At 47.4% G+C, this 22,197-nt stretch overlaps 2 protein-coding genes across 7 annotated transcripts; one reads left to right on the forward strand and one right to left on the reverse strand.

The window, feature by feature from the left end:
* The first annotated feature begins 224 nt into the window (after positions 1 to 224).
* POMT1 (protein O-mannosyltransferase 1) lies at positions 225 to 14,217 on the forward strand. 5 transcript variants are annotated; one of them, XM_074846616.1, is made up of 21 exons: positions 225 to 276; positions 1,086 to 1,209; positions 1,878 to 2,021; positions 2,315 to 2,421; positions 3,027 to 3,077; positions 3,431 to 3,577; positions 4,593 to 4,704; positions 5,388 to 5,453; positions 6,025 to 6,118; positions 6,592 to 6,747; positions 7,340 to 7,470; positions 7,724 to 7,819; positions 9,210 to 9,302; positions 10,310 to 10,406; positions 10,498 to 10,590; positions 11,091 to 11,211; positions 11,495 to 11,592; positions 12,104 to 12,217; positions 12,711 to 12,837; positions 13,487 to 13,664; positions 13,882 to 14,217. In XM_074846616.1, the coding sequence occupies exons 3-21, from the start codon at positions 1,900 to 1,902 to the stop codon at positions 14,054 to 14,056; spliced, it is 2,178 nt and encodes a 725-aa protein (XP_074702717.1). In that variant the 5' UTR covers positions 225 to 276; positions 1,086 to 1,209; positions 1,878 to 1,899; the 3' UTR covers positions 14,057 to 14,217. The 5 variants fall into 5 exon arrangements, with proteins under 5 accessions (XP_074702717.1, XP_074702719.1, XP_074702718.1 ...); XM_074846618.1 differs by lacking the exon at positions 225 to 276 and adding an exon at positions 315 to 404; XM_074846617.1 differs by lacking the exon at positions 225 to 276 and adding an exon at positions 336 to 443.
* UCK1 (uridine-cytidine kinase 1) lies at positions 14,092 to 20,706 on the reverse strand. 2 transcript variants are annotated; one of them, XM_074846621.1, is made up of 7 exons: positions 20,587 to 20,706; positions 20,326 to 20,485; positions 19,422 to 19,518; positions 19,144 to 19,286; positions 18,952 to 19,046; positions 17,816 to 17,864; positions 14,092 to 17,430 (listed from the first exon to the last, which is right to left on the reverse strand). In XM_074846621.1, exons 1-7 carry the CDS (start codon positions 20,671 to 20,673, stop codon positions 17,243 to 17,245), a joined length of 819 nt encoding a protein of 272 aa, XP_074702722.1. In that variant the 5' UTR covers positions 20,674 to 20,706; the 3' UTR covers positions 14,092 to 17,242. The 2 variants fall into 2 exon arrangements, with proteins under 2 accessions (XP_074702722.1, XP_074702721.1); XM_074846620.1 differs by having other exon boundaries at positions 17,296 to 17,864.
* Between the last annotated feature and the right edge of the window lie 1,491 nt (positions 20,707 to 22,197).

The following is a 22,197-nucleotide window of genomic DNA, read 5'->3' on the forward strand; positions in this document are numbered from 1 at the left end:
TGCGCCCTGGGCGGCGGCAGCTGCCCGGCCGAGGGTCGCGGGCGGGTTAGGGCCGGGACCCGGGCGCGCGGGCCGGTGGCGGGAGCCCCCTCAGCACCGCCATGGCGGGACGGGCCGCGGCCTGGCGGCCACACGCGAGCGTTGCCGTAGCAACAGGAGGGGGCCCCGCCCTCACCCCGGCCCCGCGGCGCTGCGTGCGTCTGACGCTACATCCGGCGTCGCGCGGCAGGGGGTGGAGCGCGCGGGATGGTCCCGCCCCCCCCGGGGCGCGGCGGGGTGAGAGGCGGGGGAGGGGGGGGGGAGTCGGGGGCCGCCATCTCCTCAGGGACGGGGGCGTCGGTCCCGGTCCCGCTGCCTCCCCCGAGACGCGGCGGGGCTGGTGGTCCTGCGCCCCCCTCACCGCCGTAAGGCTCAAGGGGCGTGGGGCGAGGCCTGATGGCGGGGTTAGTGGCGCCGCTGCCCCCTCCCGAGGCTCAGGGCGGGGGTACGGGGCCTGGGGAGCGGTGGCTGGTGGCCCCCCCCGCTGCTGCCATCAGCCTTGAGGGGAGGGTGGGAGGCTTGGTGGCAGGTTAATGCCGCCCCAAAAATCTCTCAAGGAGGGGGTACGGGGATATAGGGTGGCTGGTGGGTGCTCTTACCCCTGTGAGCCTCAGGGGTGAGCCTCAGGGGTGAGGCCTGGGTGTGGGGTCAGTGGTCCTGCTGCCCCCCCCCCCCCCAGAAACTCAAAAGGGGGACCAGGGCCTGGTGGGGGTGTTAGCGGCCCTACACTCCCCTCATAAGGCTCATGGAAGGGGATGCAAAGCCTGGTAGAGGGCTTCATGGTTTCCTGAGGAGGTGTACGAGGTCTCACGGGAGGTAGTGCTGCACTCCTGCCCCAGGGTTGGAGGGAGAAGCGGGGCCTCTCCATCAGGGTGCTCTTTGGGGTCCCAGGGCCTGCAGGGCGATGGCAGAGTGCAGGTGATGGCCTGCCCTTGTCCCGGGTCGGGCAGGTGAGGCAGTGCTGCGATGTCCCCAGTGCTGGTGGAGAGCACAGCTCTGCAAGGGGCGTCTTAAAAAGTCTATTCCACGCAGGGTTTGTTTTGTAGGTAGTGAAAAATAAGGACAGTGTCACCGTGCTTGATGGTGGTGATGTGCTCGCATCTTGCTTTGTTCTCCCCTGATCAAAGCCATGCAGATGGATTTATTCCGGTAACTTTCAGTTGTATTGAGGTGAGGAGATACAACACTGATTCCCTACTATTTTCTGACCTACCTTTTAGCAGTTCTGCTTACAGGAGTAAAGAGTTCAGCCCAGCTTTCTGCAGCGCTCCCCCCTAGGCTGCGCTAGAGCCCTACAGCACCTACACCCAGTGCTCCAAAAGCCAGCTTTTCAAGACAGAGGATGTTTGCAGGTTCTGCCACCTGCCCGTCCCAAGAAATATACTCAATTTTTGAGGAAGTAACTTTTTTTTTTTTTTTTTAAAGCTACCTGAGCGGCCTGGTGCCTGAGCATGTGGTTTGCCTATCACTGGTATCAGAGTCTGGGCTGGGAGGTTTGCTTTGCACAAAGCAGAATATGGGCTTGAATTTAGCTGTTGTGTTTCTGCAGAACCAATGTAAGAAAAAACAAAGTTTCTAGTTTACTAGTGATGACAGAGAACCTTACACGTGTAGAAGCAGGGGAGATGAAAAGTTAACTGTGTTTAGTAACTTCATTTTTACATAATACTGTAGATACAGCAGAAAACATATAAATATGGAAAATGAGAGAACTTTGGAAGACCAGTTATCCTGAGCTGCTAGCAGCAGAAAGTAGTGGTGCATGCTTTCTGTCAAATGATCTTCAGCTAGCTTTGAGCGAAAGGGTGACTGCTGCTCTTCTCTGTTTGCGCTCGGAGGTTTGGACGGACCTTTGACAGGATGTTGGGATTTCTGAAGAAGCCAGTTGTGGTTACTGCGGAGATAAATGTGAACCTCGTGGCATTGACTGTGATGGGATTAATAAGCCGTCTTTGGGGGCTTTCCTATCCACGGGCTGTAGTGTGAGTAGAATGGTTTATTTTCTACTTGAATGACAGACTTTTGTTTTTTAAACATTTGTGAGTCAGAATGCAGGAGGGGAAGAGCAGAGCTTGCCTGATGTCAGCCTCTGTAAATACAGTGATAGTGTTTCCCTAATAGGAACTCCTGAGGGGAAGGTAAGGGGGCAAAGCCACTGTGCTTCACTGTATTCTTAGCTTTCTGCCAACAAATCAGTGTTTCCTTTCTTAGTATCCCTGTAGCCTGCAGGATACTTCCAATTAGATTTGATGTATTTCTGCCTCTTGTATTTCAGTTTTGATGAAGTTTATTATGGCCAATTTGTTTCACTCTACATGAAGAGGATCTTCTTTGTGGATGACAGCGGCCCACCTTTTGGCCATATGCTGCTAGCTTTGGGAGGTAGGGTGTCTCCTGAAACTGGGAACTATCTGTTGCCTGTTGCTGTGGAAGAGAAAAGTGCTGGTTAGCAATGAGTTGTCCAACCCTGTTACTAGGGAAAAGCACAAGGCAGCTGAGAGATTCTGGTGCAGAGAGAATTAGAATTTCCCTTATTTAGTATTGTTAGGGGGCTGTTGCATGAGTGCTGGGGAGGTGATGGAGCCATGCATCCATTACCTCATCATTATCCAGTCCTTTGGATAAAGAGAAAGGTAAGATGAGAAGTGCTAGTGACTAGAAATAACAACAGCAGACTTTCAGGCCTGAGTTCCATTCTGTAGCTGAGATATGCACCATGTAAAAATGTCTGTATGGGAAGGGGAGATTAAATATACACATAACTTCATCACTGAGAGTCTGTTGTTCCTAATTTATATTCTTTGTGCCTCTGCACTTTATCAAGCCCTGCTGCAGGCAAAAACAGTACGAAAGAGGACCCTTTTGGGAAAGAGGGCTTTCATGCATGGAAAAGCTATGTGTTTGGGAAATGGTTCCAGGACTAATTTAGCACCGGTTTTTATACTTGTTTTGAGACTGGAAATTCTGAATTGTTGCTTATGTTGTAGGTTACTTAGGAGGATTTGATGGAAACTTCTTATGGAACAGGATTGGAGCTGGTAAGAGCTGATCTTAACTGTCTCATTCCTTTGAGAAAATAAGCAGTATTTCAGCGGCTGACAGATTCCTTTTGCCTGACTAGTGGAAGTAACGCTTTATCTGACACCTTCACTTCTCCTCTTAAGTAAGTCTCCTGCAGGTCTCTAACAGAAGTTTAAGGCACTATGATTCCATAGCAGAGATTTTTTAAATCAGTTAAAAGAGTTTAAGCAGTACAAGACAGACAATAAATTAGTAGGAGTAGCAGTTAGATTCAACAACTTCCTATAGTCATAAGGAGTTCTGTATTGATCTGTCTTCTCTGCAATTAATAGTGTTCAAATTTGTACATCACTGTTGTCTCCTATTTCAGAATATAGTATGAACGTTCCTGTTTGGTCCTTGCGACTGCTGCCAGCACTGGCTGGTGCTCTCTGCGTGCCTTTAGCATACCAGATTTTGGTAGAACTGCAGTTCTCCCACTGTGCTGCACTTGGAGCTGCTCTTCTGATTCTCTTAGGTAAGATTATTCATCTAGGCCCCATTCTTCATACAGGGGGAGAAGGGTTCCTTTTCCCCTTGTGAATTTTTAGGGTGCATAAAAGGCTGGAGTAGCATCTCCCCACAGAGTCCTAACAACACGTTGGAGCTCATTGTCAGCCCTGGCCTCTGTCAGTCTCAGCTGAGCCTCTCTGGTCCCCTCTATTCTTGCAGCTCTGCAGCAGGCTGCCATTCTAGGCTGAGGCTTTATGCAAGTTCATTTCATTATTAAGCAAAGTGGGCAGCCTTAAAAGCCTCACAGAAAACCATGTTTCTTGCATCCAGGGAGGCCTGTACTCTCCTCCTCAGAGGTTTACAGCATGAGTTACAACGTACTGGTGTTTAGCAGCAGGACTCTACTTGCAGGCAGAGCTCATAAAATTTCTTCCATCTCCCAACTGCAGCAAACCAGTCTGTGTCCTTAGCACCATGATCTGACACTGTTCTGGTGTGTATAACTCAGCTGTTTTTTTTCTCTGAGGATCTGCTGGCAGCTGCCTGAAAGTGAAAAAACCAATCGACAGCCCTTTAGCAGTCTGATAAGACAAACCTCTCCTAGCTACTGGCTGCTCTGATTCTGGCTCAGGGAATCCTGCACAAGGCAGCTCATTGCAACTCCCTTTCTTGAAGACTTGTCATCATGCTCATTGCCTGCTGGGGTCACTGCCTTGACTCTCTTTGCCTTGAGAAGCAGCCCTCTGGATTTCCCAGCATTGATTTTCTTTGCCTTTGTAGGCAAGCACAGCACCTTTATCTGCCTCCTGCCAGACTTTACTACTTGCCCACCTCTTTGTCCTTGGAGACACTTATAGCCGTGCACTTTGCTCCTGCTGGGATGTTTTTGTCCCTTTAAACCCAACACCTCCCTATTACAGCCAGTAAGATTGCAAATGAATTGGCTGTCCTTAAAGGGGCAGAACCTTCTGTTGGATAATGATGCGATTGCCTATAGATAAGCTTCTCTAATTTTGTGTTTGTCTCTCTTTTTCCAACAGAGAACTCTTTGATCACTCAGTCAAGGTTCATGCTCCTGGAATCAATATTGATTTTTTTTATCCTACTTGCAGTTTTGTCCTACCTGAAGTTCTACAATTTGCAAAGGCACAGGTAAAGCTGGGTTGTCTCCCATCCTTTTGGATATTCTTGCGGTGACTCTTTTTTTGTCACAGATTGTGTGGGGTTTTTTTCTGCAACTCACTTCATCTGTCTGTAAAATCCAATGCTTTGACCTCTGATATGGCTGCCCCAGAAGTTTTCTCTTCTGAGCAGTGTTAAAGACTGTTTTAACTGGTAGCAAGGTTGTCTTTTTTATTTTACAATAAAAATAAAATCCCTTGGGAGCATGCCTTTGCCCACCCAGATTTTTTACTGGAAGGTTTCCTTCTGTGCACAGAAACACTGATGATAACAGGTCACTTAACGCTTCTTTGTTACTGTTTACAGGCACTGTTCTCTGATCCTTGCAGAGGATAAAGTAATCTTTTGTATAGTAAAATTATCTTTAAACTTAGCCCAGCCAGTGACTGAATACATTTCTTTCTTCTGTAGTATCAGAAGCCAGGTTGCATTCAGTTTTGCTTTTCAGGATACAGAGAAGTACATTTAACAACACCCTGCAGGTCAGGGCTGAGAGTTGGTGGCGTGGGAGGTTCAGAATGAGATACCTCTGAGTATAATAAGGAATAGTGGAGTCCTGCAAGTTGTTTTCAAGTTAAATTACCTGAATTCAGGATCCTAAGAAGGTGCATAGATCTCACCATAACATCCTTTCCTTTGTCCTTTTATTTAAGTTCCTTCTCTGGAAGCTGGTGGTTTTGGCTTCTGTTGACTGGAGTAGCTTGTTCTTGTGCAGTTGGGTAAGTGATGATGTCTTTCTTTGGTTTGGTAAGCTGACTTTCCTGCCTGCCATCTGAGGTGTCAGTGGGGCTTCGGATTTTCAAGACTGATTTTTGGTGCTGTTCTGAGCAGACATCTCCATGACTTTTTAATGAGTTAGATGGTTTCTGTAGAGAGGATGTCAGTTCACAGTGGGCAATACCAGGCGTGAGAGGGTACTGTCCTGGGAAGAACAAAATGCATTTCTCAGAGATGGTTTTATGTTATAAATTAGCGTCTGCATTTCCCCCCTCCCTCCTAGTTCCCTGAGCTTCACTAAGTCTGAATTTAGGGACTCTGTGCTTTTGTGATCTGCCACCTTGTTATCAGGAAGGTTCTCTGTCACTGCAGTTATTTAATGTAATTGGCAACAAATGGTATCTTCTGGTGTCAAAGCCTTGAAGCTTATTTATGTTGTACCAAACTTGTCATTGGTCTAAGTCCTTGGACTTTAATGGATCACGTTCAAGAGAAAGTTTGAATGTTTATGTCTTGTATTAGGTAACTGTGTAGTTTTTAACCGTGTTCATTTTTTATGCGCTTTCTTCTCAGAGTGAAATATATGGGCCTGTTTACCTATGTGCTGCTCTTGGCCATCGTAGGACTCCATTTCTGGCACATGATAGGAGACCAGAACTTGTCAAATGTAGGTAGCACAATATGAAAAATACATTATATGTAACTTTTCAGTACAGGAGCCAGCCAGGAGCCTTGCAAGCCCACAGATCACAATGCTGTCTGTAGCTGGTTTTTGTACTGAAATTCCTTGTCATAGTCTGCAAACCCTCATGTCATTGAACAGTTCCGCAGCTCAGTCGCTGGAGAAGAGATGCTGGAGAATGCTTAAATTTAAGACAAGCATGTGTGTGTGACTGGCTTTTCTGCTCTTTTCCATGTCTTGGTGATTTGTGGCTCAAAACCTATACTGTTTCACATACCTCCTGCTGGCTCCAGTTCAAACCCTCGGTGGAAGTTATCCAGCTGTCCACGAAGTTATAGCTGCATGAGGGTGGTTGGAGAAACTTAAAAAAGACAAACTAAACAAGCCAAGTGTACTGGTATTTTTAATATTTTTAGTATCTGGAGCATGAAACCAGTGAGTTCTCTGTGTTCTTCTAGGTTTCCTTGATGTGCCATTTTCTAGCTAGGGGCTTGGCCCTCATCATCATCCCAGTGGCCATGTACCTGTCCTTCTTCTATGTTCACTTGACTTTGCTGTATCGCTCTGGGCCTCATGACCAGATTATGACAAGTGCTTTCCAAGCCAGCTTAGAGGTAAAGGAAATGTGGTCATGAAATTGATTTATTAGGGGAGAAGAGGGGAAAATCTGTCTTGTGTTCACTGTTAGAAGAAAGCTGTGCAGTCTTGTTCCTTTGATCCTGCATATTATGTCATTTAACTATTTTGCTGCCGTAGTACTGCTTTAAGATGAAGCAATAATGACTGAAATCCTAATAATGGATGAAAAGCTTTTCCCAGTGAACAATATATTCACTCTCCAGCTGAAGATTTGTCCCTTCCTACAGGAAGCTCCACAGAAGTAGATACAGTACTGAACTCTTAAGTGATGACGTTGTAGACTACAGGATGACAGTATGATTTTCTTTAGAAGAGTGCTTAGACTGTCTTTTAGAACAGCATGGCTTTAGGGATATTCCCTAATACCTGTGGTCTTTCAGGCTTTGGTGTATTTACTGTCTGCTCAGGATGGTGCTGCAAGACTTGATTTTTGTAGATACAACCAAATGAGAAGGCATTGTGCTAAGATACTGCTATCTTAGTGTGACAGGTGACTCTTAATAGACATTAAACAGCCTCTGGGTTGTTTCTTCTTCTTTCCACTTATTCTATCATTATACTTCTCAGGGTGGGCTGGCTCGAATCACTCAGGGTCAGCCCTTAGAGGTGGCCTACGGCTCTCAGATTACTCTGCGGAACGTGTTGGGCAAGCCCATGCAGTGTTGGCTCCATTCTCACACGAATACTTACCCCATCAGGTGAGGAATCTGGTTGGGTCTATATTGTTAGGGTGAAAGGGTGCTCTGGTTCTTCACCTACCAGTCCAAATATGTCAGTTTGGGTCCTGGCAATCTCTTCATTAATCCTTCAGAACACGCTGCAGATGCACAGATTCTCTGTGATCTGTAGGAATGGAGCCAGTGATCTGGTGCTGGTTTGTATTGCTGTGACTCTGTTGAGCACAGAAATGTACTGTTACACACCTGTATGTTTTTTTAACCTTCTGTGCAGGTATGAGAATGGCCGAGGTAGTTCCCATCAACAGCAGGTGACCTGCTATCCCTTCAAGGATGTGAATAACTGGTGGATTGTCAAAGATCCTGGCATGTGAGTATGCAAGAGATGTAAATAAATGCCAGGCTGCTGTAAGCATAGCTTCTGTACGCTTCCAGAACCTAACCAGGGCATAGCTTGGATTGGACATAACTGTGCTCTGCTTGTGGGCGTAGAGGCCATGTGTGATCCTGAGCAAGTAATTTTAGCTGCAGAGTTGATAAGGGTGGCTCTTTGCACAGTCCTCCTCAATATGGTAAAAGCATTATTGAGGACTCCGAAATTCTGTCTGAACTGCCTCTGCCAGGACGTGGGCTGTGCTGTGCACAAGGGGAACTTTAAAGACTCACGAGACCGGTGGGAACTCTTCAGGTGCTTTGCATGAAAGGGAAGTTCTGCTTTTTGAAGTGTGTGAGCCATGACATTAGAGTGCCTTGATGAGTTTTATCAAACTTCAGTGAGTCTCAGAAAAGAGTAGAAATCACTTTTGCAGAATGAGTGTTTCTTTGTATTTAAAGTGTGGGATGAGCTGTAGATTCTGCCGCATTGGGAGGGATTCCAGGTGGGTGCCTGTGCTCGAGAGGCCTGGTTCACACTGAAGTGTTTTGCCATTGTAACTGTCAGTGGAGAGCAGGACTCCTTGTTCTTGTAGTTTTGCCAGTAAAAGCCCTTGTGTGATATCATTTCATACTGATCAAAAAGTTGCTTTTGTAGGTTTCTTATGTTGCTCTGGGAACTGTATAAAGAGTCGTACCAGAAGGACTGTGTGCCATTATAAGTCATACCCATGTTGGGGAAGTTTGTCTGTAGTGCAAACCTTCCAAGCAGGGACTCTACCAGAACCACAGAAACCCAATATCTTCTTAAAATTCTTCAAACTTAAGAGTGCTATGAGTCCTGGAGAATGTGAGTTCCTTCAATAGAACAGTAAAGTACAGGGAGCAGTTAGGTGAGCTGCAGTGTTCCCCCTTGCCAAAGCATGCCCTAGCCCTGTCCAGAAGCAAGATGGGAGTTTGGTCTTCATGGTAGAGATAGCTAACCATGGATTTCTCTTATAATTCTGCCAAAAGTGACATCAGTTGTAGTACAAACACCTGCCAGACCTCACTGAAGCATTTACTCATCTCACAGAAGCCACCAAACAGCTGTGGTGGGACTAATCTGAACTCGCTCCTGACTGACCTGGATTCAGACCACTGACCTAATGGCTGGGGTGTCGGTATCCCATTACGATCCTCTGAGTCATTCTGCCCTTAACTCACCTTCGCCTTGATGAGCTTTGTTTCCATTCTAGTACCATCTATAGATTGCTTTAATTTCTCATCTTACTGCCTAAATGTCTGTCCCTGCCTGCAGCTTCTTGACCTAACAGTTTGGTCATGACAAGGTTGCATTATATAGAAAGAAGAATGTAACCACTTCCTCTTGGGTGTCACTCCCCCAGGCAGCAGCTGGTGGTGAGTAACCCACCCCGTCCCGTCAGGCACGGACACATCGTGCAGCTGGTCCATGGCATCACGACTCGGTACCTCAACACGTAAGTCCTCTCCTCATCCTCTGCTCTGCTGAGCCTGCTGGCTCGTTCAGCTTTGTCTTGCTCAGAATAATTATTCAGGGGTTGAAGCACAGTGACCCTTGCATTCAGATATGCTATAAACTGCCTGGTATTCGTGGATTCTTAAAATGGTGGGCTAGGAGGGACCTCCCGTGGTTACTTACATAAACCATCCCTGTGGCCCAGGGAAAGGATGCTGTATGCTTATTTATTTTTTGACTTGGCAATGGGATTTGATACTAACCACAAACTGTTCAGTGGCTGCCAGCTGTTTCTAGTCCTCTCTACTAATGGCCTTTAGAGGGTTTCACCCATGTTCACAGTTCAGGATAGTTCTATAGATTTGTAAATACATAGTCCCCTTGGCGAGTCTTCATCCTTGCCCCTTCACTGCCTCTACTCCAGGCAGGTGCAGATATTTAGTGTTTTGTGCAACTGTTAATCCAAATTCAACTCCACTGACTTTGATGGCATGCTCCTGCGTGAAGGATGTGTTCTGAAAGTTAGGAAGACATGTTGGAGGATCCGGTGTGCTGTGGCTGACTGCCACGGATTCTTGCCTGTTTTGCAAAGACTGCAGTATGAAATTGCCTCCTGACTGCTTCCCAGAAGGCATCTGTGTGTACTTGAATATCACTCAGATTAGGAAGAGGGTTATTGTGAGCTTCGGTTTTTGCTGTGTCCCTTCCAAACTTAATTTGTTCATTATTGGAAACCCCAGTGAACAACATCTCTGTTTGTCACAATCAGTGCTTGTTCTTCAGCCTGGCATAGCAGGCATCTGCACTGGCTTCCTCTGAGTCTGTTCCTGGCAGCTCTTGGTAGTGGGGAGTGTTCTCTTTCAGAGTAAACAGTGCAATCTGTATAAACGAGTTACTTTTTGCTTTATTACTGAATCTGGTCTAAGCCAATTCAGTACTTTTATGGGTTTGCTTCTTATATGAATTTGGGAAATGGTGTTGGAGGATCTTACTTCACTTGTCTTCTAGGCATGATGTTGCTGCTCCTCTTAGCCCCCACTCCCAAGAAGTTTCCTGCTATATTGATTATAACATATCCATGCCAGCGCAGAACCTCTGGAGAGTGGTGAGTGGTCAAAGGGAAGGGAGGAGCTCATCATGTTCCAGCAGAAACAGCTGAGACAACATGATGATCAAAAGACATCTTTCTGTTGTAGGAAATTGTAAATCGGGAATCTGACACAGACGTGTGGAAGACAATTATGTCAGAAGTGAGGTTTGTTCACGTGAACACCTCTGCCGTGCTAAAGGCAAGTGGATTTATGTGTATTTGCCTGTAGCTTTTGCTGCATGCAGTTCTTGTAATCACATAAACTACTAATCTCTCTGCACCAAAATGCCTAAACCACTAAAATAAATAACCAAATAAGTAAATAAAAGGAAACAATAAACTTGCTCAATGTGATAAAAGAGCAGCATGTGTTTCAGGTGGTCATACTCCATTCCTTTTCAGCCTGCAGAGCTGTCCTGCTTATCAGGAGGTTGTGACACTGTGCACAACTGGGGCTCAGAAATTGATGCTGTCTGTGTGAGGTATGTGACAGCAGCTGGCGTAGTCAAAGATCTCTTCACAGAGTTCGCCAGAATCACTGACTTCATGGCTGTAGCATTTGTTGAGACAGTATTGCGTGGCGACTCTTCACATACTCTCTGGCCATCCCTTGCTGACATCCACTGCTCAGGCAGGGCCTAGGAACCTCCATCCTGAAGTTCAAATTGGCACGACTGTAAAGTCATCTTTCACTTTCAGCTCAGTGGAGCATCTTTACCTGAGTGGGGATACCGGCAGCTGGAGGTGGTTGGAGAGAAGCTGTCCAAAGGCTACCACCAGAGCATGGTGTGGAATGTGGAAGAGCACAGATACGGGAAAAGTACGTCTCAGCCGTGTTCTCGAAGCAGATTTCTGTGACTGGGGGACGCTTCATGTTGATGGGAAGGTGGTATCGTGTGTAGTGTGTTCAGCAGGCTCTGGCTCTATCACGATATGTCAGAGTCCTTAGGAATCCCTGTAGAGCGCTCTTGCAGTTGGGCTGTGTATTGGAGAGGGCCCCCGGGTGTGTGAGGAGCCAGGGGTCTATCATATGTGCCCTCTCTCCCCTTTCTAGCTTTCTACCTGTTAGGTGGTTATTTCTGAGCTATGCTGTTTTCTTCCAGGCCAAGAGCAAAAAGAGAGGGAAGTGGAACTCCACTCTCCCACACAGATGGACATAAGTAAAAACCTCAGCTTCATGGCAAAGTTCACGGAATTGCAGGTGAGTGTCTTGTTAGTCATCTTTCCTTCTGCTGCAGAGCAGGAACCTGAGCATTTCTGCAAACTCTGAGCCTAGGGTTCATTGTTTATTCCTTGCCGATAGAGTAGTTTGGCTTCCTCACTGAAAACAGATATTTCTCAATGCCCTTAGAAGGACATTAGAGACCTACACTATTCAGTAACGAATACCCAAGTGATTGTGTGAAAAAAGAAGGGGGAGGAAGATCGGTTGGGCACCCAGAAGCTGTCTGAAACTGAACTGTAATGTGTTCTGTATGCAGTCAGTAGTGTGGATGCCCCTTACTGACACTGTAGGAATTCACTAAGGAAAGTGCATTATATAAGAACAAAATAAAACCGTTGTGTTGATCAGTATTCTGTATGAGATATGCACAATCTTTCTCCACTCCCAGGTTCAGAACGTAACATCTTACATCTGGAGCCGTTCCCCCATGCCTGCTATCCCACTCGTTGTTCCAATGCTGAAACCCTTCTGTTTATTTTTTTTGTAGTGGAAAATACTCACATTAAAAAATGAAGACACAGAACATAAGTACAGCTCCTCTGCTCTTGACTGGATCACACTGGACACAAATATTGCCTACTGGCTCCACCCAACCTCTGGTGTAAGTACGAGAGGTAGAAGTAGATGTGAACCTGGTGAAGAAAGCAGAGCAGTTCAGATGTGAGCTCCGGGAGAGCAGGGCTGCAGTTCCAGCCAAGGAGCTGCTCCAGGAGGGACTCTTCCTGTATTAAGGATATATTTTCCCTCAGGGTTTTTTTGGCATGCGATACAGCTTTGACAGTAGTTGCTTTTAATTAAATCATGTTGTCTTGCACTTTTTTTTTTTAATAAAGGGGAACTGCAGTTTAATAGTTTCCATTATTGATTCCATTTAGAAGATGAGTTCATTTCCAATAGCATCTTTTAAATGCCTTACATTACAAAAGGGTCTTAAAGCAGCAAAGTTTATCAAATAGCTTTGTTCCAGGAAAGATCAGGTTACTAGCCAAGCACGTTCTGATGTTTAATTTAGCGTGTGTAGGTAATATTTAAACTAACCTAAAAGAACTGCAGCATTTTCCTGCTTCTGGCTTAGACCATCTTCTATCCGTCAGGCCCAGATCCACCTCCTTGGGAATGTTGTCACCTGGGCTTCAGCTAACGTTGCTGCTCTGGTCTACATGTGTCTGTCCCTGTGGTACTTGATACGACGAAGGAGAAAGATTTATGACGTTCCTGAAGGTCTGATTCCACTGTGCATGTGTGCGTCGAGGTTGGGGGATGTGTAGCTTTGTCTGCTGCACTTTAATGGCCCTAAAGCCACATTTTTGCAACTATGTGCTTGGCTATGCTAGCACTTTTTCCTGTCCCTAATCCTGGAATTTTTATTAGTGATACACAAACATCTAGAGTAGCCCAGAAAGAGACTGATTATGGTTATTGCAATATGACCATCACCTCATGAGACAATATAGTAGCCAGCATATTTATTTGGGTCACTTCCTAGATATAAGAAGCATTCAGGCCTCAGATTTGGATTCTACTGAGCCCTTTTGTGATGATTTAAAAGATACTGGCTGTGTGGGGAGGGGTTTATTTTAGATGTGTTCATTCTGACTGAGGTACCATCTCCTCCATGTGGCCGGGCAGTTTTGTGCTGACCTTTCTGGACGTGCATTTTGTTGTCATGTTGGCCGTAATCTGTCTTGATGGGTACTTCATCAAAGTGTGACAAAATGGAACCATTTCCCTCAGCTGAGCGTGGTTGAGTTACAGATTGTATTAGAGAGTGGTGAAAAAAACCCAAACAAACCGTGACAGTAGTCAACCTCTTAGAGATTTTAGGTTTCCAGGGACTGTGCTTCGAGCTATCATCTCCTGTCTCCTGCAGATGCATGGCAGCTCTGGGTATCAGCCGGGGGGATCTGTGGTGGAGGCTGGGCTGTGAATTACCTGCCCTTCTTCCTGATGGAGAAGACACTGTTCCTGTACCACTACCTGCCTGCCCTCACATTCCAGATTCTCCTGATTCCTATCGTATTACAGCACCTCAGCGACCACCTCTGCAGGTATTGGGTTTTAACATAGATAGACAAGTGACACAGTTCTTTTTTCCAGGTTGTCACCCTGGCAAGCCGCTGCAGGGAAAGCAGTGGTTTTTCCAGCAGTGGCCATACTTTGTCATTTGCCTTTAGAGAAGATAGGCCATATTTAGGTCTTCCTTTTGGATGAAGCGTTTGGCCAGCCTTGGCGTAACTTGACTGCTCTTTCCCTCTCTCATCCCAGATCTCTGCTTCTCAAGAGCATGTTCGGGGCACTGATCGTGGCCTGGTTCTCTTCCGTTTACTTTGTCTATTGCACGTTCAGCCCTGTGACCTATGGGGAGCCTTCACTGTCTGTTACTGAACTCAAGGACTTGCGCTGGAAGGACAGCTGGAACATCCTTATCCGAAAACAGTAACAATTACAGTCTTGTTACAGGCAAATGGGAACACCTTTTATGCAAAGCCAAGAATTTATTGTTAGTATAATTGAAATCTTAACAGTCTGATCAAATAATTGATAGTAGTCCAGATCTAATTATTACAGGAAAAGAAAATAAAAGAATATTGTTACAGAAAAGGTCTCAACAGTCATATAGCTGTTACGAGCACAATTCCCAGTGTCTACCCATTACATTCACCCTTCCACTGCCCCTGGGGGTCTGAAGGTTGGTGACTTCAGTCAGCAGCATCCCCAGGTCCTTTGCTGGGAGAAGCCTGCTGCAAGGGTTTCTTCTTCCTCTTTCCTGGAAGTATGATGTCGATGGTTTCCTCCTTGCACGATGTTGGAGCCATTTTATACGTTTCCTAGCACCTTGGTCTGCAATGCCACCTTACAAGTTACTAGAAATGGATACTCTTCAACATATTGGATACTTTTCTCTCTTTTCTTTGTTACTCTTAAAAACTGGGTTTTCCCAGCTCTAAAGCTTACACATCCTCAACTATCAGTAATCGGCCCTGCAGTCTTCAGCATCATCCCATGACTATATGCCTCAACAACGCATTATTTGCCCCCACTTCCAGTGCTTGGCTATCGTCCCTATTTCATTACATCAGAGCATTAAGCTAAGTTTATAAATAGTTCATTCTGCATAGAATAATGACTTGTTACTATTATCTATGTATAATGATTTGGCATAACTGTAATTTTTATGAAGCTAAGGAAAAATAAAACAAATGGACATTAAAAAAATAGCTGTTACAGCTGAACAAGCTAAAACAAAGCTTCAGACAGGCCAAGAAGTCAGCCAAAGCCAGAAGAGCCCTTTGGCCTCGTGGTGTTCTGTGAAGCCTGTGGCCTGTTACTAGAAATGGCAGCGTTGTATTTACTGGGCTGTAGGGTTACACCTCAGACCTCGTAGGAGGAGGAACTCTGAGCAAGGTAGAACTGATCATACTGACAAGGAAACCTGCTCTAACTTATACACATGGGTTCAGGGTCAAAACATTGCAGGTAACTCAGCCCAGGCCCTGGCCTGCACCAGCAGAGGAATTCCCAGGGTAGGGAAAGGTGCAAGGGAAGGACTGGGATCGCTCAGTGGGGAATTTGGAATAGCTCTAGAAGTGTTCCACAAGGGTTATAGTACCTATGCCACAGTGGTTTGGTTTTTTTTTTCATGGGGCTGCAGCAGCAGGATCTTGCAATACAGCTCAAAGCTGACCAAGAACAGCAGTCCTAGGCAGACCAGGGTGCTTTTTACTGTCGAGTTCCTTACTGCTCTAACAAATACTATTCAAGGCTGCTTTGAGCTCCACCCACCCCCAGAGGAAGGCATGATCAAACACCACAGTTATTCAAAGTAGGTTTTAGTGACTATTTTGCTCCTACTTAAATCAGCCCTGATAGCTAATGCTTCAGTGCAGTAGCTCATACTCTAAGTCTGTCACCCTGAGCTAAACAGCACCCAACAGCAGTTAGGAAACCAACTGCTTTCTCCTCAGCATTACAGGGATGGACCACTGAAGTGTGGTGATCACTAACAGATAACAGACTTTACCCATTTCCAGTGTTGAAAAGACTACTATGGGGATGACAGTGCAGACTGCATTTTTTAAAGGTTTGGGTTTTTTTTCCCTCTAAAGCTTCAGCTGTTACAGAACTAAAGCTAACAATTCTGAGTTAAGGGGAGAAACAACTGTGGAGTATAAGAGCAGCTCCAGCACTGCTCCCTTCTGTACCTCTGTGCTGCTGTAGTGCAAGTAGCACAAATACCTTTTACATAAAATGGTCATTTCTGCTCAGTTTGTTCACTTGTTTATTAGCCAAAGTAACACACCCACAACCAACACAGCCAGACCCTGGTTTTAGAAAACTAGCAAATATTAAAAAGTTCCTCTTAATCATATTTCCACCCACACCCATTCTTAAAATTACACCATAGGTCCAGACTCAAGAAGGATACCACAAGGACATTTTTCAAAGGCCCAACCAGCACTTCATTTCAGAATTTTTTTCCAGAAACTTTACGCTGCTGCAGTATCACTTATCTGGGGTAAGCAACAGAAACTGGGATGTCACTGTTTATACTTCTAGCCTCTTATCTGCTCTTTTCAGAAAACCAGACATTGAGATTAAACTGCCTGAGTGCAAGGCAAGCGCTTTGACCCTGTCTGAGGGTAGAAGCACGTCCAGAGCGCTGCTTGTGCCATCAGAAGGAGGGTCTTGCAATTCACAGCTTTCCCCCTTGCTGATCTTACCACCCAGCTCTGGCAGTGGACGGATTCCGCCCAGCAGAATCTGCAACCAGCAGTACAGAAATGCCCTAAGAGACACTAATACTGAAAGGTCAGGTTCTCGTTTCCATGAGCAACTCAATCCAGTTGAAGCTCACACATTCAGTAACTGTGGTAAAGGAGACTATCTGGATACAAAAAAAAATAATCATACACCGCAGCAATGTTCGGGAGCTTAGAAAGGAATAAATTAAGAACCTGAATCCCACAACTTCTTGGGCCTGTTCCCCCCGATGAACTGCAAGTTCCCATTTGTCCCAGACAGTCTCTGTTTCATCTCTAGCTCAGGGGAGAGATTCCTCCACAGGTCAATCCTTCTGCCCCCACATGCCACTACAGGTTAAAAAGGAGGCTGGCCAGCAATGCCAGAGCTCAAGGTGCCAACGAGGTGGGGAAGAGCAAGGACTGCACTTGCTTGTTAAAATTAACAGGGTGTGAGCTAGTCTTGGATAAAGAGATTATTTTTTCTTTGGAAGAAACAGGCAGGTAATTTTCCTGCTAAGGAAGATCATCATCAGGGAAATGGGGTATCTTGCTAATCACCTGGTAGCGCTTAATTTTCAGGAGAGACTTCAGCATTAGATCTCATTTTGAAAATTGAAAAAAAGCAAGTAGCACTGCCTTTAAGCAGTTCATCAAGTAACATCATAACTCCAGACATCGTAGGGAGAGAAGGGAGGGGTTCTGGAGGGGAGAGGGGCAGTAGGCCAACTCCTTCCTCTCCCCTCTGTGGGAAGTTTCACACCAGCATCCCCTCCGCTGCTAGGATGATTTAAAGGGCACTTCACCAACCATTCTGTTGAAGTCCTTTCCCAAAGTTGTTTCAGTGTCGCTCTGGACCAGAGGCAGATCCTTCAGACGCTGGCAGGTTAGTGCGGACGGCTGCTGGACTCCAGGTGGGAGCGTTTGCCGGCTGCTAGCACGCTGCTGCTCTCCGTCTGCTCGGGGAACGGGCGCTTGTAGGTCCGAGCGTGTCCGTTCACTGCCCCTCGCTGCCACTTGCAGATGTCTCCGTTTAGGATGTCCTGAATGTGCTGCACTATGAGGTTTATAGCAACTGCAGAGAGGAATGGGAAATAGAGGACACGGAGGCTTTCTTGGCCCAGCTATCTAGAAAATGTGGAGCATCCAGCCCTGTTCAACTCCACTTTTAACAACAAGCCCTTAAATGAAGCTCTGCCTGCCCTCTGCAGTGAGGTCAGCCCTCAGCAGAAACCAGCAACCGCAGCTTTAACACTGGTGTCCTGCTCTGCATCTCCCATCCCACGTCGCTTTTTTCAGCCCTCCACAGGTCATGCGGGCCAGGCTCTGAGCAGCTCCCCCAGCAAAACACCTTCCCCTAGAGGCATTCGAACAAGGCCATGGTGTGCCACCTGCTCCCTGCCCAGCCCCAAAGGTGCTCTCCCCAGAGAAATCAGACTGAGAACCCAACTCCCTTTTACCCATGTTGTCAACTCCTCGGGGGATGATCACATCTGCATACTTCTTTGTCTGCAAAACAGCAAGGGTGGTGGAGACTGTTAATGGGAAAAGACAGCTTTACTCTAGGAAGAAGCTACCGAACGCCAGAAAGCTGGGAGCAAAGATGAAGGGGTTTCTGTGCTCTGGGGCTGCAAGTTAAAGCTCTTGGCCATGGCAACACCGAAATGAATTGAGGAGCCATGCTGGCTAACGGGCACCGGATTTAAGGTCAGGGATTGTTCTTACTGTCCCTTTGCAGCCAGTCACCAGGTAGAGGCAGTAGGTTAAGCGCGGAGTACTTGCTTTTACACTTCTGAAGCGTACACAAATGGGTCACCTGCTTGGAGGCCGAGGTCTGTTTGCTGAGAGCTGGTTCTAATCAGCATTTCACAAGCCATTGCTACATCTCTGCCGAGAGCCAAGGTACCCAACGTGCGTGTGAAACTCCTTCCTGCCTCTGATGACATTTTATTGATCGTTACCACCATAGAGCCCCTGCTTTTTCTCCCCCTCTACTTATAAAAAGGCTGGCAAATTCAGCATTTCTAATGTGTACTTTTACAATCCCAGAATTGCTTTGATCTAGAGCAAGAGGCGCCTGGGCAAGCCTTTTCCATCTTATTTAATCCACACACAGGATTTTGTTCTCAAAGGGGTTTTTGCAAATTAATTTGATTACGTGAGCACCTAAATTGGCCCCGCATTACATGGCATAGCAAGCAGATGCTATAATGGTCTGCCCCAGGTTTTCACCAGTGTTCCCTGCTGAGAGAGGGTCTGTTGGAAACCAAAGCTCTTCTCTCTTCCTGCAAGACTTAAGAATAAATGCAGAGTGGGAGTGTTTCAGTCAAAGGCACCCCTGCTAAAGTAGCCATGGCAGCGAGCAGTGAGAAAATGTGCACAGCCTCTAGGGATTGCCACGGTGCCTTGCAACACAGGGGACCAACTATTTCAGTTCCTTAAACAAGAAGCTCCTAACAGTTAAAGAGATAAGGTGTGGGATCATGAAATACAAATATCAAAAGCCACCACTGCTGCATCTGCCCCCCAGGTGACCCTGCTCCTTCTCTCCCCCCACGAACAAAAACACAAATGAAATTAGTGAAACATTTAGTACCGGTAAGCAGAATTCCTCGAAGGCAGGTTTGACGAAGGTGGTGTACTGGGTGAGGATTTGCTCAAGGTCCCTCCCACGTTTCATATCTCGCAGAACTGGGATGGGAAGATAAAACCCACGAGCCTTACCAGGCAGCCGAGGACGGGTAAGGAACACGGGCAGGCTGACGCTGCCGCCGCGGCGGAGCGTTACCTCTGCGGGACAGCCGGACGTCGGAATCCGTGTCGACAAAGAGCCGGAGATGGAACATGTCCCGAATGTCTTGGTTATAGAAAACCAGGATCCCCTCAAAGAGAACAACGTCAGCGGGATAGACCACCGTCGTCTCTGCCAGCCTGCCAGGAAAAACCACCCGGAGCACGTTGTGAAATGGGTCTCGCACCACAGCCAGGCAGCGCGTCCCCAGGCCCAGCTGGGGACATCCACATCCTCACACACACCCCAGGGCTTCGCTCAAAACCAAAACCTACCTAGAATGCGTCACGAAGTCATAGGTTGGTACCTCAACTGTCTTCCCCTCAACAATATTTTTCAGGGTTGTATGCATCAAATCGTTATCAAAAGCATCTGCAAGAGGAAGGTTTAAAGGGAAAGAATTTCAGATGCTGCTATATCAGATGTTCTGCTCTGATTTTCTAGACCCAAAGGAAAAACTCTCTGTCCAGTATTACACCAGGAAAAAAGGAATTTACAGCATATCCCTTCCTACCAGCAGCAATCCAACACTCCCTGCCCAAGCCAGAACTGCTGTACTTGGTTACAGAGATAAGGAAGAGGGAATTTGCTGTTTATAAGCAACTACAATACAATGAAATTAAGAACCCAAATGCGAAGCTGGTAATTGTATAATTTTACAAAACCACTTGCTAATTGTATAATTTTGTGCAACTCTTGGTCTGTTCCCCAAGAGTAATTTAGAAAACCTCAGACGTCTTTAACGCTTTTCAAAAGCATTATCCACGCTGGCTAACCCACAGCAGGCTCCAGCCCTCAGCCACGGGGGGGTCGTTGCCCCGTTTGCAGCCCACGGCACTGCCCTGCGCAAGGGCAGCGGCTGTTTACGCGGACAAGAAATATCCGGACGGATTTGGGGAATGATGCCGCTTCCCGCCGAGCCCCCACCAGCCGAGCGGGAGGCAGAGCCCCGCGCAAGCCGGGGTGCTCCCACTCTCCAGCATCGCAGCTTTCACCATCGCGATGCCGACACGTGGAAGCCAAACGGATGTTTTGGGTGGGGGAAAGAGCATTTCTGTCACGCAGCACTTCCCATTTTCCACAAGCCCCCGCCGCGAGCCCCCGGCGCTCACTCAACCACGTCAAAACACCGGAAAAAGGCCGCGGGGCTCCCGCCGCGGCCCGGCCGAGCAGCCTCACCCGGGTGGTCGAAGTTGTACTGGCCCTTGAGCGCCTTGGCCTTCTGCTCGGCCGTCAGCACCTTGTAGAAGCTGTCCTGGCTGAGGATCAGCACCTTGCGCTGCCGCCGCTCCACCTCGTTCTGCCCCAGCAGCTCCATGATCTTCTCGCACACTGTGGACTGAGGGGCGGGGGGTCAGGGCGGGCGGGAGGCACCGAGCCGGGCCCTCCCCCGCCGGGCAGCCGCGGCCCGAGCGCGCTCCCCGGGGCCGCGGGGCTCACCTTGCCGCTGGCGGTGCCGCCGCTGACGCCGATCAGGAAAGGCTTCGGGTGCGGCCGCTCGGGCTCGGCGCCGCCGGCGGAGGCCATGGCGGGGCGGCGGGGCGCTGCCGCGGGGGCTGCCGGGAGATGTAGTCCGGGGGCGGGGCGGGGCCGAGGAGCGTGGGCGGAGTCACGCGGCGGGACGGGCAAGGGGCGGGGCCATAGAGGAAAGGGGCGGGGCCACCCGCAGTGAGTGCGGCCGGTCTCAGCGGCGGAGCGGGGCGGCCCCGCGCTGTCGGGCAGGGGCACGTCGGGCAGCTGTGCCTTAGAGAGCCTATAGACCTTATAGAGAGCTTATAGAGAGCTTGTACACCCTATAGAGCTTGTATAGAGCTTATACACCTTATAGAGCTTATAGAGAGCTTATAGACCTTATAGAGAGCTTATACACCCTATAGAGCTTATATAGAGCTTATACACCTTATAGAGAGCTTATATAGAGCTTATAGAGAGCTTATACACCCTATAGAGCTTGTATAGCGCTTATACACCTTATAGAGCTTATAGAGAGCTTATAGACCTTATAGAGAGTTTATACACCCTATAGAGCTTATATAGAGCTTATACACCTTATAGAGAGCTTATATAGAGCTTATACACCTTATAGAGCTTATAGAGAGCTTATATAGAGTTTATACACCTTAGAGAGCTTATAGACCTTGTAGAGAGCTTATACACCTTATAGTGCTTATAGAACTCATTGACCTTATAGACCTCATAGACCTCATAGAGCTTATAGACCTTATATAGAGCTTATACAGCTTATACAGCTTATAGACCTTATATAGAGCTTATAGAGCTTATAAACCTCATAGACCTTATAGAACTTATAGACCTTGTAGAAGTTACAGAAGTTATAGAGCTTATAGAGCTTACATAACTTATAGACCTTATAGAACTTACAGACCTTATAGAAGTTATAGAGCTTATAGGACTTACAGAAGTTATAGAAGTTACAGAACTTACAGACCTTATAGAACTTTTAGAGCTTATAGAGCTCATAGAGTTGATACACCTTATAGAGCTTATAGCACTTACAGCCCACGTGTGCCGGGTGCCCGCGCATACACGTACTAGATGTGCACCGCTACAGCGCTGTGAGCAGGAACAGGCGTGTGAGCGAGGGCTGAACGGCACGTACAGACGTGAGCACCTCTAAACCCAAACGTGTGCACACACAGATCCAGCATATGCGCACACCTACGTGTGCAGGTGTGTGTTCACACAGGGGCGTGTCTATAGGTGTGCGCATACCTACACCCACCATATTGCTGAAACAGATACATTTTTACATACATATATTTACACGTCCTACACGTGAGCACAATATTTTAAAATAAGGACAAATCACACATCGACACCTGAAAATTCTTTAAGCTGATGCAACCGTGTGCTCCCCCGTGAGGCCGCGCCCGGACCCCCAGGACGGGGCTGGGGCTGAGGTGGGGGAGCTGGGACCGCCCCCAGGGTGACCCCCGGCCCCACCCGAAGCCCCGGGGGCGGCAGGGCCGGGGGTGCCCGGGGCGGGTGCGGCCGCCGCCCGCGCAGGGCCCCGGGCAAACAGCGGGTCAA

The sequence above is a fragment of the Strix aluco genome, chromosome 20, assembly GCF_031877795.1.
Source record: "Strix aluco isolate bStrAlu1 chromosome 20, bStrAlu1.hap1, whole genome shotgun sequence".
Taxonomy (NCBI): Eukaryota; Metazoa; Chordata; class Aves; order Strigiformes; family Strigidae; genus Strix; species Strix aluco.

Coding starts and splice junctions, on each gene's coding strand:
- UCK1 (XM_074846620.1), bottom strand. CDS start 20,673: ATGGCCTCCGCCGGCGGCGCCGAGCCCGAGCGGCCGCACCCGAAGCCT. Junction 19,519..20,325: donor GTACAACTTCGACCACCCGG/GTGAGGCTGCTC, acceptor TTCCTCTTGCAG/ATGCTTTTGATAACGATTTG. Junction 19,287..19,421: donor GACTTCGTGACGCATTCTAG/GTAGGTTTTGGT, acceptor TTTTCCTGGCAG/GCTGGCAGAGACGACGGTGG.
- POMT1 (XM_074846616.1), top strand. CDS start 1,900: ATGTTGGGATTTCTGAAGAAGCCAGTTGTGGTTACTGCGGAGATAAAT. Junction 5,454..6,024: donor GCTTGTTCTTGTGCAGTTGG/GTAAGTGATGAT, acceptor CTTTCTTCTCAG/AGTGAAATATATGGGCCTGT. Junction 12,218..12,710: donor GGCTCCACCCAACCTCTGGT/GTAAGTACGAGA, acceptor TCTATCCGTCAG/GCCCAGATCCACCTCCTTGG.